Here is a 20121-nt window from a genome sequence, read left to right as displayed (position 1 = left end):
CATTGTTCTTCCTTTGAGTGAGTCTTTTGACACGGGGGATGGTTCTGGGGTCACTGATCAGTTCCACACCATAACCACCCGCCACAGTGGATAGCACCCATTTGTCTCGAGGTGATTCCTGGGCACCTGAAGCGGGTAGTCACTGTTTTGGAGGTGTGGCTCTACTGCAAGAAGTGGAGGACCTCCCCCAGCCGCGGGATCGGCGCTTTCCCCTTTGGCAACCCTGTGAGGCCTGGCCTTGATTGTTACCCCAGGACGATCCTTGATTTTGATTGCAGTTTGAACACCTCTGTGAATTTTGCCTGCTAAAGCGACGAAAATGACTATTGTTACCTCTTTGCCCTATGGGTTTATTGGCAAGCTGGCCCAAGGACTTTAAGGGGTCGTATTCCTCTTTAGGCGATTTTAGGGCATCTTCAACGGCCTTTCCCAAGAAGACGTTGGGCTCAATAGGCATATTAAGCAGCGTAGCTTGAGTCTCCTGCTTGAAGCCGGACTGGCGTAGCCACGCACGTCTCTTAATGGTCCCTTCTGCAATAATTCTGCCTGCATTGTCAGCAGCGTCTAAATCACTCTTCACAATGCTCCTAAAAACTGCTCTGCCTTCTGCCGCTACCAGGGTCAATTGAGTATTAAGGGGTATCAGGAGCTGAAGACACCTCATTCCATTTATGGCAGTCATAACTCGCCAGAAGTGTGGTGTTAGCGATTCGAGAGTGAAAGGCAGGCGACGAGGCTACTTGCCGCTCCATAGTATAAAGCTTCTTACTTTCCTTGTCTGGAGGTGCCTCTGAAGAGGCTAAAGGTGTCCCTGCTCTCTTTCTTGTTGTTGTAACTACAAGAGTCTGGCTTCAGATGTCCCCTGTCCCCTGATTGAGAGGATCTGTGGGAGCAGGTTGGAAGAGCTTCTCTATGCGCGGATTAACTGCCTGCGTCTGGTTAGGTGTTTCCAGGGATGGCTGGATCCTCCGCTGGATAGACTGCAGGATGGGAATTAACTGTGTGACCGCGTTTTTATACCCTAAAATGTCCTCAACAAAGTCCTTGTCTTGTTGAGTCTCCTGCGTTTTAATCTGAAAATGTTCAGCTGCCTTGATGAGCATGTCGTTTTGTAGTGGCTGGTTGTCTATAGGCAAATTCAATCTGCTACAGAGGGGAGGCTAGGTATACATATCTTCCTCTTCATCGCCATAGTCTTATTCCAAGGCCCTCATGCTCTGTATAGGCATCTAAAGTATCAGAGTCTGGGTCATAGAGATCAATGAAGGGAGGGGGCTGAGAAGCAGGGGCATCTGGAGTGGCTTGAGAACCAGAGGCAGCTGTAGTGGGAGGGGAGGTGTGTTTTGGAAAGAATCTGGGTTTTTTTCCCCCGAAGAAATTGACCATTAAAAGGTCATCCTCATGACTATCGATGTCCTCCATTGGACTGAGCTTGGAATGGACATAGGGCCTAGTGTAAAAGTCTGAGGAGTAACTGGGGGTAGAGGTTGAGGGCTGACCCTTATTCTTTAGGGCACCTGCCAAGGAATCCTCTTCCTGGGGAAGTGAATCTCTTTGTGAGGATGGGGATCCCTCTCCCTGGGTGTAGAATGGGACCTTTCCTTATGAGGCATTTTAGAAGAGTGCATCTTGGACTCCTTCCCCTTTAGTAGGCTTTTCACAATGTGTTTCTTTAGCAGGTGGGCTAATCCCGACTGTATGGAGTCTTCGACAAGGCATGTCGAACTTTGGCTGTAGGGTGACCCGCCATCTCGTCTGTCGATGTGCGACGGCCGGTAATGGATTTAGACACAGCGTCTGTGCTGTCTTTCGACAGTCGCGGCCTGTCATGCAGCGATCGGGACCTCGAGTGCCCAGAGGACAGGGATTCTACGGACCCCTCCCTAGACGTTGTGCGTGGGCCCTTGGTCCACTATTGCGTTGATTTATGGCCTTTGGCTGTGTGCTTACTGGAAGAGGCTGTGTGAGTGCAGATGCCGCAGGGGGTCGTCCCCGTAACCGGGCCACCGGCCAGTCTGTTGGGGTCAGGGGCTTGCACTTGGGAAAATGAAGTATCCCTGTCACCGTCCGAAAACGCGGCGTTGCTGCCGTCGCTGTAGGTCCCCTCCACGTCCACGGTGGCCTCGGCCTGCATGGCGTGGTCAGCCCAGCGCTTAGTTAAACAGTCCTTTAACGTCTTCTAGGTGAAGATAATATATGAAAAGGGGGAAATACATTCTCAAATGTCTCCCCCCCCCCCCATCTCCCCACTGTGTGGGACGAAACAGCCTTCCAACGCCGGAAAGATCCGTAGATGGGCGTCTTTGACAGTCGTTTTCTTCACAGCTGTTGGAGATGTTATCGATAGTCGGTGAACAAAGATAAAGGATGGGAAGAGTAACTAACTCTAATTTCATAAATCAATGGCGTTATGCCGAAACCAGAACTCTGCGATATAGCGTCCGTCTACGATGGCGGAAAAAAATCAATATGAGGGACCTCGACGTGTGAAGGACCATGCGTACAGTGGACGTCACACTAGGGATAGTATTACTGGCATGCCCTGTCGACGTCCTTTTTCGAATTTCGAAAACAATTTTAATACTCTGCAGCTTCTAACAGACGGACAACCCAAAAACCTTGGTATTCCAACACACTTAATTGTTTATTTGTATGCCCTGCGACTTTGATTTTTACACAGTCTCTTCATTTAACATTAAACACATGCAGTCTTCTTAGGACATTGTACTAACAAATGACTTACCTGGTAAAAAAAATAATGCATGCGCCTCGTGTTTAAATTGACCCCAGTTTAATGGTACAAGAACAATTCTGCATCTATATGAAACATGCATGACACGGCGTAGGACTGTCGGCCTGATACACGCAGAAAAAGTAAACTAGGATTTGCTTCATTATCTTTCAATATACATTTTCTCCACCTACCTCGTTATCACTCTCAGCAAGGACTTGGTCATATTCGCTTAATGCAACTAAGAAAATAATGGAGGTAACATTTTCAAAACAGTGAATCCACTTCCGTCTTTCGGACCTCTGACCCCCGACATCCACCATTCTGTTGAGAAGAAGCACAGAACACGCTTTTAATGACGTTCCAGTTGGAATTCGGTGGATAAATGCTATAATGAATGTGGTGGCAAATGAGCCACCTGCGTGCAAAAGGAAGGAAAAAACAAGCATCGGCAATGCCAATAGTTTGGGCTTTTGTGTCGGCATGGGAAAGGTGCTTGCTACGCACTGCCATAGTGGTATTAACTATCCATTGTTGGTAGCAGGTGCACAAAGGTGCGAGTACCTGGGCATCTAATAGCAGTGCCTGGCAAAAGCGTTAAACGTATACACAAGCCAAAAATGTAGGCTTTGCCAATGCAGAATTTTCACAGGACTTAAATGAAGGACACGCAGCAGAGTACTTCTAAATCGAGTGGCTGGAGGTAGGCGGTGTTCAAGACATTTATATTACACAAGTAACGTGTATAAGACTCCAATTAAGTCATTAACTCTCAGAAGACTGCTTTGAACTAACACTGGATGGCACTTTGAATGCAAAGCCTGATGGTAAGGTTGGATTAAAGCAAGCTCAAAGAGTTCCCATGAGGCAGTGTTTTGGACAGGCAGAGGACTGGCCATAGGGATCAGCATGGCCATGGGCAGGCAATTAGTGGGCTCAAAACCAAACACCTAGACTGTGTGTCCCTCCTCATGTGTCATTCCTGCGTGTCCCTCCTTATATGCCATTCCTCACGATCTGTAATCCAATGCAATAGTTTCGGCTTATAGATTATGGCAAGCAACACCACTGCTGGAAATGGAAAAGATGAACTGGGGAACCCCGCTCATCCTTTGTGGGGCAGAGCTATGAGAAGGAGGGTGCACGGCCCAGGGGCAGGCTGCAGGTGAGGAGACAATAAAGTATATCTTCATATAACCCAATCCTGGCGATTTGCAGACCAGCGATGAGCATTATGGGGAACATAAGAATGTTCACAATTTTAAATTAGAAACATGCCTTATAGTGATTCAGGTCGAAACTCTTTTGAGCGAATAATGAAGTTGGGCTCTGCAGTTTCGATTGGCCACACTACTCACCCTAAGAAAAAAAGGTTTGTACAATGCAGGACATATATACCAGGTTGGACTGCTGCATCAAGTATGTGAGGCTTCAGCCGTTTCTGTATTCAGTTTCTCAAGCCAAGTCTACTTAATGTGTCTGCTTGTTGAAACGTGGGTTTCTCGCGCATGCGATAACTCGGCTTCAGGACAGATCTGACTGGGAGTATACTGTTCTGAAGCAGAGTCACATGCACAAGCAACCTGCGCTTTAACAAGCAGAGTGCTTTCAGAAGGCTTAGCAGTACTGCAGTCATCTTCAAGCTGCCTGCTCGTTGAAGTGCGGGTTGCACGTCGGTGCGATAACGCAGCTACAGAGCAGTGTCATGGGCAAACACCTGGAGTCTGGGCAGCACTCCGGCAAGACTTGACTTGCTGGACCACTGCTCAGTCTTGTTCCGACCCATTTCGTTCACTGAGCGACACCCAATAGCCCAAATTAAAAACAGGTCTAGACTAGGATCTCCGGAATGAAATGAGGCGTGCATGACATGCCTCTGCAATGGCTAATACACATGTCAATCTCTAAGTGATTGTGGATTTTCGGAATTCTGGCTGACGAGGCAGCAGCTTAAGCCAGGAGCCCCTGCTTTACAGATACTCTACAGATATTGCATTTTGAGTTCAACATGAGCGTGAATAAGAAGAGGACTGACGTGACGGATAACCCAACCCTAAAAAAAAGCAGAATTGGAGACCCCAGGACCTAAGGACATTTACGCTCTCCAGTTCAGTCGCTCAAGATGTTGGAGATATGAAGTCTATATTGACAGACCTCTCTGAAGTATCTACCATGGAAGGCAGCGTTCACAAGGTTGACTATGAGAACAGGGGTCTGGTCACAGATTTCAGGCAGTTACTGTGCTTACAATGACATGACGCTGGAGTTAGGGAATATAGAAGCCGGAAGCATGGACTTGGACATGAAGGCCAGATCTCACAATTTGAGGTTGGTGGCTCTTGAATAGAGAGAGGAGCATGACAGGTCTCAGGAGACCTATTTTGTTAATGTTTTGCTGGCGGTTTATGGCTCAGATATACTGTTGGTTACAGAAGTGAACTATGCATAGTGTTGGGAAATTCACTCTTACAAAGCCCAGACAGGTTCTGCTGGTATTCAAAAGGATGTGCACCAAGGAGGCTACAACAGCCTTTCATGGCGGGATGTTTTTTCGCGGGGTATTTTACCGTGAATCTTTTTTATGGAAAAACGGTTAGAAAATTATATATCTGGGGTGTGGATGTTTGGGAATAGATAAAAAAAAATTAAAGGGAATGGGGGGGTTTGGAGGAAACACCCCCTCCAAAAATAACGTAAAAAATTTGATGGGTTTTTTCATTAAAAAATTTGCGGTAAAAAACCCAGCGAAAAAACATCCCACGATGAAATGACATGGAGCCCCAAGGAGAAGGTCCTAAAGGCTGATAGGGATAGGGCCCGTGTGAGGGTGATATCCCATGTAGTGATAGGCGGAAGGGCTTTATTCCTTGACTTTTCAAAAGAGGTAGTAACAATGAGGAAGGCCTTTGGTGAAGCTCAGAAATTGGCAAAGGAAAGAAACGTCCAGGTGATGCTAGTAAAACCTGCCACCCTCACGGTTTTTCTGTTTGATGAAGCAAGGTCCACAGGAGATTCAAAAGAAGCCCTGAAGTGGATTGGGGATACTGTGATGTAAGATCAAGATAGAAGTCAAACAGATGCGACGGTTCGAGCATGACCTCCCGCTATGCTTTCTTTGTAGCGCTGTGGATTCTGCCTTCCTGGAGCCCACTGACAATGCAGGGGAAGAGCTTGAATTGTGTATATTTTTTTAAATAGCACGGTCGACATACAAGACATTTCAGATTTTTCATCCACCCCCCCCCAGCGGGCATTGAATTTAATGGGCAAAATGGCGCCGGACAATAAAGGTGGTTAACGGTCCCTTACTATCAGTTTGTCCTGCCGTGTGCACCGTCCTATTCTACTGGCTACATCCTTCTGCTCTTTCTTGTTTAGTGTGTGGACAACGTGGGATGTTGTCCGGTCCCTTCCTCCAACTTCGGCGACCCAAAAGGAAGCTCTATGGGTAGGTGCAACAGATGGAGGCCGGCTCAGTCTGCAGAGCCTTTGAGATCCATGCATGAATCTTTTTTGGATATGGGCATAGTTGGACTCTGGTACACCAGAGGATCTGTGAACAGGCGAGGAAGGCTTTTACAATGCTACCGCTGCGCACCCATGTGCCTGTGATCACTTTCATGTCTTCAGTGGCTATGTCTTAGAACTTGGAAATGGGCTGTGTTTGAGGTCTTGTGATACTTGCAAATGGTTTTACACCTGGATTTGTCCGTTCATGATTTGACTACTGAGGCTATTGTGATGATTATCTTTGCCCCGCGACTCCTGTGAGAAGGCCTTGCCCGGTATACCTGAAATTAAGCACATTGACAACTTCTCGGCTCGGGCTCCCGGTGCACACCGATTGTCACGGGACCGCCCCTTTTATTATATTACATGCGCAACAGCAGAACGTTGCCGTCGCGCCACGTGACTGTGTAACACTCCTTTTTCATAACAAATGACAAACATAACTTTTCAGACATGCTCAATGTCAACAAGAAATACTTGAACATGGTAACATACCAAACTGGGATGGGCCCAAAATGGGCACTAGCAGGTGACTTTGTCCTTTCAGGCCTGGTCACCCATTATGTAATCTCGAAATCGTAATGGGCATTTTCTGCCTTCTCGGCAGGGTTATCTTTCTCCCGTTGGTGCCCTCCTGGCTTCTCCGTCAGCCCTGTCTGGTGTGGGCTCTGCATCTTCCGCGCTCTCTTCTGGTGTTGGCTCCACAATTGTGCTTCGGGTCGGGGAATCTTCTCCCTCTTTTTCTGAGCCCCACTCTTCCTCCCAACTTTTGAAAAAAACTGGAGTTCCGAGTTACTTTCCCCCTTTGATCGGCGGCTGTCCCCATCGAGCATTTGACCTGGATCACTCCAATGGGAGAGGGCTCGTGGATGACAGACAACTTCCCTTCGGGGTGGGTGACAATTTCGTACCAGTACAGTGTCACCTACCCCCATGTCCGGTGGTTTGAGGTGCTGTTGAATATTTTCCCCTCATTTTGAGTTCTTCGATCTAAGTTCAGACGTGTTATCATCGATGATTCGTGGAGACTGACCCTCTGCCTCTGGGAGGAGTCCTCGTGGGCACATCCGGAAGAGTGACTCTGCAGGGGCCATGCCTGTTGATTGGGGAGGTGCTGCTCTGTACTCCCTCAGGAATTGATGGTGTTCTCCTCAGTTCGTTTCCCTTGCCTTGGGCTATGCAGAATACTTTATTCAGTGTTCTCATGAAGCGTTCAGCGTCTCCATTGGCCCTAGGCCATGCTGGTGTGACTCCTGTGTGCAATTCCACAGTCCGCCATGAATTCCACAAAGTTTTCCCCATGAAATGGCGGTTCATTGTCCGAGTAGATGATCCTGGGGAAGCCATGTGTGGCAAACACTTTCTCCATGATGGCCATCACCTGATCACACGAGGTGGACTCCAGCAGCTCGACTTCTGGGTACCTGGACCATTGGTCGATTAGGAGGAAATGCATTCCCCTACCTGTGGACACAAAGTCAACGTGGACAACATCCAACGGTTGGTCACTCTGAGGCATGGCCTCCATCTTCAGCTCTCTGTTGACTGGGGCAGTCGCTTGACACCAGGCGCCGTTGGCAAAGTGTCCATCCACTTTCTCTTCAAGATTGGGAAACCAGAACTTTGGTCGTAGCCGCACCTTCATCTTTGCTGTTCCCTGGTGGCCACATTGTGCCAACTCCAGTACTCTTTCTACCAGTGCTTGCAGAATCACTATCTGGTGTCCTCTTAGTACCAATCCGTCATCCGTTGCTGACATGTCTGACCCGTCACACCTGCTCTAGATCCTGCTGCCTCTCGGATCCTGCGAGCGGGATTGGATAGAACAGTTTTCCACTCACCGCTGATCATGGCTTCCCGGATTACCTGAAGACACTCATCCTCTCTCAAGTCTGCGGCCACTTCTTGAATAGTGAGAGCTACTGGTTTTGCTGCTCCTACCACTAGACAAACATGCTCCTTGACCTTTACAGGAGCTGTGTCGTGTTTTTCTCTTCCACTTCTCGGATGTCGTGATAGGTAATCAGCTGGATTGTGGGCTTCGGGTTTGTAGGTCCGAACCACCCGAATTCAATCAGGGCCAGCATCCATTGTTTGATCCTGGGGGGCGGCTTGGACGATGACCCTGCCATGATGGGGATTAGTGGTTATGATCAGTCACTACAGTGGCAGGTTTTCCCAATCTGTATATCCGAAAGTGCCGGCATCCCCATAGGACAGTCAGGGCTTCTCTCTATGTTGGAGTAGCCGCATTCCGTGCTGGCGTAAGCAATCAGACTCTTCTGTCCTTGGGCATCAAGCTGCGACAGAACGGCTCCCAGTCCAACCGGGCTGGTGTCTACGATGATTTCCGACTCCTTCCTCAGGTTGAGGAATACCATTGATGCTTTCCCCGCGAGTGCCTTTTTGATGGTCTCGAAGGCTCCTGACCTGCGACACGTTTCATGGTGGTTTCGCCTCCTGAATTTCCTTGATTTTCTGCAGGTCTGGGGGGATTCCTTTTTCATGGAAGACCAAACCAAAGAATTCGATGCCATCCTTCAAGAACTCACACTTTTCGGAGTCACAGATTTTGAATCCTTTCTAGAGTCTTCTCCAGACGAGCCATGTGTTCGGCTTCTGACTTGGTATAGACCAGAATGTCGTTGCTAAGGTTTATGACCCCTTCGAGACCAGCTAAAGCACCCCGAATTACATTTTGAAATACTTCATCTGCGGAGGAGACACCAAAGCTTAAGCATTTGTACTGGTACAGCCCTTGGTGGGTTGTGAAGGTGGTAATGTAGGCGAGTCCGGGTGTAGCTCCAGCTAATACGCGGACCGCAGGTCTAGTTTCGAGAATACTCTCACCCCTTGTAGTTCTCCCACCACGTCATCAATAGTCGGTGTGAGGTGTCTTTCACGCTTGATCGCTAGATTTGACAGCCTCACGTCGACACAGATGCGGACTGATCCGACTTAGTTGCTGTTACGCTCACCTGGATTCCACAGGGGCGTCGAACGAAGCTGGACAGCTGCGGTCTCCACCAGTGTGACTAGTAGCGAAGTGATGATCGACTGCACTTGCCCACTCAGTTTCGTCTGCCTGGCCTGCAGGAATATTTTCCTAAAAGCAGGAAAGGGGATTAGCCACCCGTGGTAGAGAGGTTACACTAACACTATTTTCCCTGAAAACTTCCAGTATTCCCCTTCGTAAAGTCTCACCTTATTGTTTGGGAGGATGAACTCTCCATCCTGCGTGGAGTGCAGGGGCGCATAGAAGTTCAGTTACTTCACTGATCCGAAGGTATTTGGCAGAGTTCCAGACAACAATGACTCTGGGTAAGTAGTGTGTAAACCGAATGTGTAGTTCTTTAGAGTTCAAATGTCTGTTAATTCACTCTTGCTCCTTTCTTACCTTTTCCCTTGCAGCGTGATCCAAGGAGTGAGTTTGTCTCGATGGATGAAGGTAGCGCTTAGGTAAGAGTCTGTTTGTACCAAGCACCGTCTAGCTAGTAATATTGTTCCAAATGTAATTAACCAATAGTTCTCCATCTTCTTTGCAGGTGCGGCGCCTTGCCGAAAATGTCTCACGTAGGATGGTGACCAGCGCTACATCGAGGGGTAAAATTCTGAGTAAGTATCTTGCAGTAAGTAAAAGAATGTCTTTGGCGGAACCCCGCTCACCTTTTGTTTGTTCTTGTCTTTTCAGATGCTGTTATTTCGGCGGAGATTCAACGGGTGCTGCGCCGGGTCGTGGAGATGCTCCGAAGACAGTGGAGTATGGCGCGGGGCTGCAGCTAGCAATGCGATACGGTTTATTTTAATGTCTTTTTCCTTTATCCACAGGTGCGGCTGCTCCAGGAAAAGATGATGACCAAATGGAAATCTCCTTGTTCTAACCTTCTCTTCTTTCCTTTTCTCTAGGATCGGCTCCGGACACAAGACGGGTGTGGCTGTAGACTGGATGCTGGACTGCAGACACGGTGAGCGTTACGCTGCTAAAATGCAGAACAACGCGAAACGTGTGCTGCTCTTCGGGCGTGGTTTAAATAGCATCAAAAAAGTAGTTCCCAGGTAAGAAGTTCCAGTACCACACCCAAGCAGCAAAATAGTTCCTAAAGGAAAGTAGTCCCTTCATGACCTCATGATGGCCTGTACATGAGTTCTTTGCAGGATGACCTGCATAGTTTAAAGTTGGCAATATGCGCCTGGCGCCTACGGCGCCAGGACTGAACCCATATAAGCCCCTAGGCGGGGTTTTGGGAATTCCTGTGTCTTCTTGGGTGCCTGTTCCCTGGACAGATGGACCTGTTCCGGATGTATGGGGGCAGGCATTGTGACAGTTGCTAGAATGATGGGGGACACCCATGGGGCAGGACCATCCACCTTTTCTATGATGTCCATGTTCACCAGGTTTGGTAATTCGATTTCGACCTGTTGCCGGTGGTGAAAAGGTTTTCAACTATGTTTTAGTGGGGTTGGGCGTTTTATCTAGTCTATATGTAGCTTGATGGGCTCACGTAGGAGTGCGCAGACACCCTGAAACACTTCTGTGAACCTCTCGAGAACCTCATTGATGTCCTCTGCATAGACGGTGAGGGCGAAGTGTACAATGCCAAGGGCCTCTGCTGCTGCGCAGCTCAAAGAATGCTTGCTGATGTGTCTGAGACAAAGAATTTCGCTCGAATTTCCTTTCCTTCATGGGCAACTTTGGTCATGAATACGCCTCAGAGGTATCGGTTGAGTGCCTCCAAATGTAAATATCTTGGCCTGTGCTTTCGCTAGTGTTGGGGGCCCTGGTAGTGCCTCATAGTGACAGGTTGCTAATATGCATATTGACGCTCTGGTGTCCACAAGTACAGGTGTCATTGTTCCACCTACGGCCATTTTGCACATGGGCTGCCTCTTCTTAAATGAGTCTATTCTCGAGATAAAGAATAGCTCTTCCTCCTCCTCCTCTTCTGCCAAGTCCAGACTCGGCGTATCTTGCTCCACAACCACCACCTGTCTCTGCCGTCGTGGTGTGTCACGGGGTGTCCTGCTGGGCCCTCTGGGAATGGTGACAGGTGGGGGGGGGTTGGGCTTTGCACATCCTCGCAAAATGACCTGCTGCTCCATAGCGTCTGCACACTCTACCCTTCATCAGTCATTCCCCTGCCTGTGGAAGGTCGTAGCCACATTTGGGGCAGGGCAGTGGCGTCTCCGATCTCCTTGAGGGCCAGCATTTTGTGGGTGCCCTATCCCACATGAGTCTTGCACTTTTGCACGGCTGTCTGCCAGTTCATTAGACCTTCCAGTTTCTACAATGCGGGCCAGCGACAACCCAGGCTCATTCAGGACCTGTCGGCGCAGTTTTCCTGAGATGCACCCCTGTATCAACTGGTTTATTACCATACCGTCCTCATTCTCACAAGCACATGTACTTGCCAGGTGACGTAGCCTGCCATAGAATTGGTTGAGGGATTCCTCCTTGTTCTGTTTCTCACTGCACATAACAAACCTTTCCAAGTCCTGGTAGGCTAGTGGCATGAAGTGTTCCTTGAGGCTGCCCTTGACCGCTTGGTAGGAGTTGTTGATGGGAGCAAGGGACTTGAATATCCTGTGAACCTCCAACCCAGCCGAAGGTTGCAATTTTGGCTTTTGTCATCTGTTTCGCCAGTCACTCTAAAATACATGTCCAACTTCTCGCCCTAGAGCAGCCACTTCAGCCCCAGCTTCGAGGGATTGCCTGACGTGTCGAATTCGGGCCTCTGGGCCAGTGTACCTTGTTGGCGTGGTGTCCTTCTTGCCTGGGTGTCCTCTGCGTAACTCGTGGCAGAAAACTACACAGGCACATTCTGCGTGAACGAATGCCGCAGTTTGCATCCACTGGCGCACTTTGATGGTAGCAAACCGCACAGGCACCCTCTTTATGGTAGAAGGCCGCGGTTTACACTCGTAGGCGCACTTCCTGGCTGCACTTCCTAGTTTGTCAGCCCTTCCAGAGATCACTTCAGGATGGTTGATGAAATGTCAGCCAAGGGCACAGTGCACTGTGCGATGGAAAGGAGACGAAATATATATTTTTTTTTATTTCTTTTTTTTTTAAAGGGTCCCTGTGGCCCTCTTGCTTCATGGTTCGCCCTTGTGGGCTCCAAAAAGTACCCTCACGGCGCACGAGCACTCCACATGTGGAGCCGCTTCAGCTGGGACCTAAGATGGTGGTTGATCATTTCCCGCGAGGGTTAATGCCTCTGGCAGGCGTCGGATCGGGCTACCCAAGCTATACTAAGCATCGGAGCACCTTCCCCCTGCCCAGCTGCACCCTCGTCGCCAATGTGATGGTTATCACTGCCCCGGGACTCCCGTGAGGAGGCCTTGACCCCCCCACACTCCCCACTCCTGTACCTGAAATGAAGCACACAGACAGAACTTCTTGGCCTGGGCTCACGGCGCGTACTGACTGTCGCGAGACAGCCACTTTTATTATTTTACATGCGCGACAGCAGAACGTTGCCGTCACGCCACATGACTAACAGCTACGACTGTCTGAAACGTTTGGCTTGGGCGATTGTAAGGCAACAGTCCGGGGATAGCAAGAGTCTGGCTGCATGGATTTGTTTAGTAGTTGTAAGGGATGTATGGTATCACAAGTATGACACTGACACAGTAGGTACAATTCGTAAAACCTTTATTGTAGATTCTGGTTTTGGAAAAACTCCTATTCTGCCCTATAACTAAGATGGGAGTAGCCTCGACCATCAAACGATAAACAAAACAGTCCTAGTGGAGTCAGTCAAATCAAAATGGCCTATGCTAACAAAAACCTAATGCCTTCCCTATTTCCTGTACAAAAAGAGCGAATAAAGGAGAAATGTATGTAAAGGAAAAATCAGTGTTCAAAAGAATAAATGTGTTTGGACCAGCTCTCCTCCCCACGTTAGACCACACGGAGTAAAGCAGTCCCTGTAGGCAGGATGACACACTCTTGCTCGGTTTTCATCACAATAGATAGTTCCAAAACGTGGATTGAGGCCCGTCTGGCCTTGCACGTTAAAGTCTCTCTTTCTTGAGTTCCAAATAATGTTTCAACAAGATTTGTATAGGTCCCGCTCTGTCGGGCTAAGACCTCTTCAATTCACATAGGGCCCCCTTTGTCAGGCTCAGACCTCTTCAAAACCAAGTTCAACAAAAACTTACAAGAGGGCTCCCTTCCCCAAGCTTATTACACTTCGGGTCTCCGTCAGTCGGTCTGAGTCCGTTTTTGGATGCCAAAGACTTTCGAGTGTGCGTGGCTTTCTTTACAGACCTACGCAGCACCACTTCGACTCAAAGTTCCAAATTCAACTTTCACTCTCCTCGATCAGTCAATTTTTCACTTACTTCGCTTTTACAGTTAATTCGCTTTATCGTTACAATTTGCCTTTCACAGAGACTTGAGTGGGCTATTTCCTCCGCCGGACCACTCGTATCGCTGATACTACAGCTGTCCTCATTTCAAAGTCCATTCACAGGTCTGCCTTTCCTCGCGTCCCATCCACATGTGTGCAGCCTTCACTTGCGATAAAAAGTTGCTAACTTCAAACTTTAACACACACTGGTCTCAGGTCGTTTGCCAACTCACCAGCTGTGTGCGTTTCTTTCTTGGTTTTACTATTTCCAATTCACAAGACAAGGTTAGTACCATAGGCTTGGCCTTGCCTCCCCAACTCTGCCATTAACTCGGGAGGGTCGCTGGCATCCTTGAAACACAATGCAGCCTTCTGATGTGGGATCTGGTCTTCTCCATGTGTCTTTCGTGGCCTGTCGGAGGCAACCACCTCCAGTAGGAAACTCTTGGGATTTTCGACCCACTGCTCTCATCCATTGGTCCGTCGCTCTTCTCCAGTAGGCTTGCCTTCCCCCTGGAAGTTCTGCTCATGCTCGTGTTCCGCCTTACTCAGAGTGTGTCTCTAGGTTCTGCCTTTTATTCGTCTGAGGAGCGCTAATTGGTATTAGGTGTATGCACTTAGAGACAAGTGCCTGACTTTGCCTGACACGATTAACAAGACATGTCCATTATGATGTGTGAGAGTTAGTTTGGTTACTCTCAGTCACTCTCTTCCTCGGCCCAGTGTTTGTAAAAAGGGAGAGGGAAGTTGAGATCTTTGAGAATCTGAAAAAATAGGATAGGTTATTTAAACAAAGAGGGCAGAATACCACTTCTCACCATCGGCTACCTCACCCCCAATCCCTGAAGACCCCTCGCCCAGGTGATCCTTCCGCACTGGTCCACCACAAAGTTCTGGATCCAAAGGCGATGGCCATGCCCTGTCCACCCGAGAGAGAGATCCCTGGGGACTAGTGGGTGGGACACCCTCTGGTTGCTCACAGTGTAGGCGGCAGATGAGGCGATGGCATTGACTTGTGTGAGTGAAGGCGTGGCATCCAGATAAACCCCAAGAGTCTTTACTGTCTGTGAGACAGGGATCGGTATGCCATCAATGTTGAAGGCGTTTTGGGGATCAAGCTTCTTTATCACTGACAAAGGGCCCACCATGAGGATCTCTGTCTTCTCTTCATTTAGGCAGAGTTGGTGTGCAGCCATCCAGGCCTGGATGGTCAAGTAGACTGTATTGAGGGTGGTAGAGTCTTCAAGGTAGTTACCAGACAGGGTGGGGTGGGGGGGAAGTAGAATTTGTATATCATTGGCATAGTTTGTGTAGGATATATGCGGATAGTGTGTAGAAGGGCAAACAAGGGTTTCATAAAGATATACAGGGTTGAAGAGCCACAAGACCATTGCAGTATCCAACAGGTGATGGGCGCAAGGGGGGTGGGGGGGGTGAGCACCAGCATTCTATGCAAATACTCTAATGGATCTTTCACCCAGGAAGGAGGCGATCCAAGTTGTGGCTTTCGGCGAGATGTTTGCTGCAGAAGGTAGGTGGTGGCAGAGGATCTTGTGGTCTACCAAGTCAAAAGCAGCTGATATGTCAAGGAGTAGTAGGGCAGGCTTGCCCTCGTCCCTGATCTCATCAAACGGATTCTTCAAGTCAAGAAGTGCAGATTCTGTCCCTTGGCCTGTTCGGAACCCTGACTGGCACAAACTCAGGATGTGGTTGGCTTTCAAGTAGTGCTGAATTTGCGAATGGACTGCTCTACCCAAAATGTGTATTAGGAATAGGACAGTTGTGATGGGGCAGTAGTTAGTTGGGTTCATGGGATCTAGTGCAGTTTTATTAATGAGGGGGAGTACCCAGGCTTCCTTGAGGCTAGAGGGGACTATGCTGGTGGAGAAGGAGGCACTGAAGTTCTTAACAAGGGCTGCTGGGCATAGGTCTCCTTTGCATCTTGAAGGTTTCAGACCTTTTAAGATGGCTTTGACCTCAGCCACAGATGTTGGTGAAGCAATACATGGGCAGGTCTTGAAGGTTAGATTAGAGCGAGGTGGCCGCGAGACTGGCTCGAGGGTGTGAGCATGATTGTTTTGTGAAGGGTGGCATGGCCTTTTGGATGTTCGTGCACCATGATTCCTCTTTGGTGGTGATGGTAAGAGGGGGTGAAGATCTCCCGGGTGTCAGACTGGTCATTGGCAATTCAGACGTTATAGGTGGTTGACTTAGCACGAAGGATAGCTTGTTTATAGCATTTGGCTGCTGAGGTGACCGCCAACGTCTTAGCTTCTGTAGGTGACTTTCTCCATTTAGCTTCTGCTAGTCGTTTTTTAGAATGGAGCTCGAGAACGCCTGGAGTGAACCAAGAATTTCAATGAATTGATAGCTTGGTTTTACGTAGCATTAACGGCGCAATGGCATCAATGGCTGCGGTCAGAACTTCAGAATACAGATCAGCAAATGTATTAGGGTCTGCGGAGTGAGGAGAGTCAGATAAGAGTGTGCTGAGCAGGGGGCAATATGCTCCTTGGTGAGGTTTCTGGAGCTGCGGGACAGAGCAGGGGGCAGTGAGAGGGTGGCGGGTGTGGAGTGCCCGATGGGCCGGATTGTGAAGTGCACTATGCGGTGATCAGACCACAGACAAGGGCTGTTGTTGGAGACAACGACCTGGCAGTTGAGGTCTGCAATCCAATCAAGAATGCAACCTTTGATGTGCTTGGGGGCGCTAGACAGTGTAAAAAGCCTAAAGCACTAAGTGTGATGGCTGCTGATGTGGCTGTAGAGTCGCGTGGGTCGTAACCCAGGTTCAGGTCTCCTTGGAGTATGGTTTTGGAAGTGGGCTTGATGTGTGCAGACAAGGTCTTCCTCAAACGGAAGCGCCGGACCTGGGGGGGCGAAACACTCTGGACAATTATATGCGACCCGTCCGCCCCTGGCGTTAGGTCTGTTGCATCGGAGGATGGTAAAGCCTGAGGGGACATCTATTGAGAGGGCTGGGCCTGAAGCTTGGTGCAGTCAGGTTTCTGTGACCGCTAGAATGTCCAAGTTCAGCAGAGTGATCAGGTCATTGATATCCAGGGCGTGGGAAGGCATGGATCTGGCATGGACTAGAGTACACTGAAGTGGTGGTATACCAGGGTTCGAAATTGAGGGGTGTGGGAGCTACTTAGCTCCTGCTTCTAGCATAGTAGAGTCTGGTTAGCTTGAAACCAACAGCTACAAGGAATTACTTTTGGCTTCTAGGGCCAACTGGTGCCTTCTAAATATATACATTTGACTTGAGTATTTGGGAATGTTAATAAAAATAATTAGAACACATTTAAACACAATGGTTCACACAAAATGGACAAAAAGTTAAAGGAGCATCTCTGCCTACTGGGTAATGCTGACATCTAGGCGCTGGTTTTAGCTCCCAATCATTGAATCTCAATTTCAAACCCTGTATACACTAGTTGATTTTTTGGTTAGTAGCGGCGATGGTCTAGGTGTTCGGGGCTTGTGCCGTCTGGTGGCTGTGAGGGCAGCTAATGGTTTAATTTTGCTGGATGGAGAGGTTCAAGCTTTGCTGTTGGTGGTGTACGTTACTAAGAATGGGCTTGCGGAAGCTGGAGTTAGGAGTTGTGGTGGACTTGGTTGCTGTGCGGCCTGCCTGAGTGGTTATCCACTTTGACCTAGGCTTTGGGTGGTGGCAGTGCGCTCACTCAGGGGATCATTTCTCATTACTGTAGTTTGAGGTTGTGCGACGTGAAGGGGGTAGTAGGTATGACTGAAGGGTTCAGCGCTACCAGTTGCCATTTAGAGATGGTCAAGTGCTGGGCCTTTGGTGTTAATTTATTTTAATTTTATTTTTGCATTTGTTGTAGCACGCTGAACCCTTCGGTATCTAGGCGCTGGTTACATTGTGAGACAAAAAATAAAATACAGAGTACAGCGAATGCAAGAAACCAACTAGAAAACACGACAGGAGGGAGGGGTGTCATGAAGTCTTAAAAGTCTTGGTTCGAGGAGCAGGGGTGGAGGAGGCAGGGACGGGTATCTAAATGTCTTCATTAGGTCAGGTGATCTTTAGGTGAAGGTGGGCACTCTGAGGAGATGGCCGTTTGCGGATCTTAAAGGGCCGGGGGGGGGGGGGGGCACAGGGGAGGGGGTGTATTTCTCCACCCGTTGAGATAGGTAGGTCGGGGCAGTGTTTGTAGTGCACCTGTGTATGATGAAGAGGGTTTTGAATTTAATCCTTTTGTGGATCGGGAGTCAGTGGGCATCTTTCCTGGCCTTTGTGATGTGGTTGTGTTTTTGACAAAACCTAGTGCTGCTCGGAGTGTACTGTTTTGGATGGTTTGCTGCTTGCACCAGGTGCATTCAGAGGTTCCTAGAAAGAGACCGTTACAGTAATCCAATTCGGCTGTGGTGATGGCTCTGGTTGATTGTGTTGAGGAATGGCTTGCTGGCTTTCAATAGTTTTGCGGTGTAGGCAGCGGAGGAAGCAATGTAGATGCCTAGGGTTTTGGCTGCAGAAGATGTTTGGATCTGGTTGCCGTCAATGTCAAAAGCTTTGTAAAATGGGTCAATGCTGCGGAGGGTGGAGTCTGAGCCTACAAGAGGATCTCAGTTTTGCCATTGTTGAACGCTTGCTCTTTGGTCGCTCATGCTCAGGACTGCTACAATCTGTTATCTGCCTCCCAGCCTGATTTACTTTGAGTCACGGAAACTTGGCTTTGTGATAGTTTGGGCCGCTCCATAATTGAAGCCCTGCCTCCCAACTAGGATATTGTTCACTGTGATCGCCCATCTATCAAACCATCCAGAAGGGAACTGTGGGGGTCGCTTGATTTTTAAATCCATCCTTAAAACCTCTTGTATAGTGGCTGATCACTTATCAAAATGGAAAGCTTAGTCCGCATTTCCATTTCACCCACTTTTACTTTGGTTGTTTTAGTGATTTATCGCCCTCCCGGTTATGATTGTACCTTTTTTACTGAATTTCCTGCCTTTGTGTCTGAACTACAACTGAAGCATTCTAACCTTGTGATTTTGGGGACTTCAATCTTTCAGTCAATAAAGCTAGTGAGCTACCAATCTCTTTTACTTGCCTCTATGGCCGAAAGGCAGATCTTGCCCCCGCAACCCCCTCAAACAGGCTACTGACTCCACACACCAGCTGGGTAACACTGTTGATATGGTGTTTGCCCCTAGGATTCTTTTGTCTATTGCCCCCCACCTTCCCAGTTATCTGGTCTGACCATTATGTTGTGCCTTTGCCCATTCCACTCTTGGAGCCTACTCTCCCTGCTTGGAAACAGGATATTCTGAAACGGTGCTGGCATTGTGTTCCACGGTCAGTTCTTGAAGCTTGCATTGCTTCTCATTGTGATGACACTATTCCCTGCTCTCTGGCAACCTTGTCGTCAGTCTTTAGTAGTGTAGCTGACTTTTGCCCCTCTTGAACTTACCAAAAAGAAAAAACACCCCTCTGAGCCCTGGTTCTCTGACAAATTGAAGTTGTACAAATGACTGTGCAGGCAGGCTGAAAGGAAGTTGAGAGTTGGCTACTTTGCTGCGAATAAAATTCAATTCTGCAAAGCCACTGCTACTTACCCGAAGGAAATCATCCTTGCTAAACCATCCTTTTTTAGTGCCAAGGTGGAGACTGCTATCAAACTAAAGCACTATTTGACCTGGTACATTCTTTGTCCTCTCCTACCAAGATCAACTCTGTGATTGTGCCCTCAGCTGTTTTGCAAACCCCTCTGAGTTCTTCTTTCATAAAATAGTTAGCATCCGTCATAAAATTGCTTCTGCATGTTCTCCCCACCCCCCTTCACTTTCTACCCTCCCTTTGGACTCTGCCCACTGGTCTACTTTCCCCATTTTCTCCGATGACTATGTTCTGGCTGCTATTCATAAATTGAAATTTGCCTCACCTCTTGATCCCATTCTCTTTCTCTACTTAAGAGATTATATCATGGATTACAATGGCAATGAATACTTCTCTCTCCCCTGGTCAAATCCTAGTTACCTGAAACATGCTTTAGTAATAACTCGGCTTAACAAACCCTCTCTTAACCCATCTACTTTATCAAATTACTTATTTCACTTTTACCATTCTTCATGAAGCTGCTCGAGTCTTTGGTTTCTCCCTTGCTCGGTTCTTTTCTTGAATCAACCAAATTCTTTGACCCCTTCCAGTGGGGTTTCCGGCCTGGTATGGGGACTGAGTCGGTATTAGTGTCCGTAGTTAATGACCTTACTCGCCTGGTAGATCAGGGCGGGGGCGCTGATGCTACTAGACTTGTCAGCTGCATTACACACCGTAGACAGCCCCACCCTGATTGCCCGGCTGTCTTCTGCATGTCTTTTGGGCCAGGTTCTTGCACGGTTCACTGCCTTTTTGGCTGATCATTCTCAGTCTGTCTATTTTTCTCCTTTTTGTTCCAAGTCTGTTCCACTGTCTTGTGGAGTTCCTCAGGGCTCTGCACTTTCTCCCACTCTGTCCAACATTTTTTATTCAGCTACTTCTCAGCCTTATCCACTGCCATGGCTTCA

At 48.5% G+C, this 20121-nt stretch overlaps 1 protein-coding gene across 1 annotated transcript in view; it reads right to left on the bottom strand.

Annotated features, from left to right (window-relative positions):
• The window catches only part of LOC138510338 (guanine nucleotide-binding protein subunit alpha-14), an 879850-nt gene that overhangs the window by 64356 nt on the left and 795373 nt on the right, over positions 1 to 20121 (bottom strand). Inside the window, exon 5 of the mRNA XM_069625903.1 lies at positions 2926 to 3055. Within this exon, the coding sequence (XP_069482004.1) occupies positions 2926 to 3055 (130 nt within the window). The remainder of the gene's footprint in view (positions 1 to 2925; positions 3056 to 20121) is intronic.

The sequence above is a fragment of the Ambystoma mexicanum genome, chromosome 6p (assembly GCF_040938575.1).
Source record: "Ambystoma mexicanum isolate Mex_15411 chromosome 6p, UKY_AmexF1_1, whole genome shotgun sequence".
In the NCBI taxonomy this organism is placed as follows: Eukaryota; Metazoa; Chordata; class Amphibia; order Caudata; family Ambystomatidae; genus Ambystoma; species Ambystoma mexicanum.
This window is presented reverse-complemented; position numbering and strand designations above follow the sequence as displayed.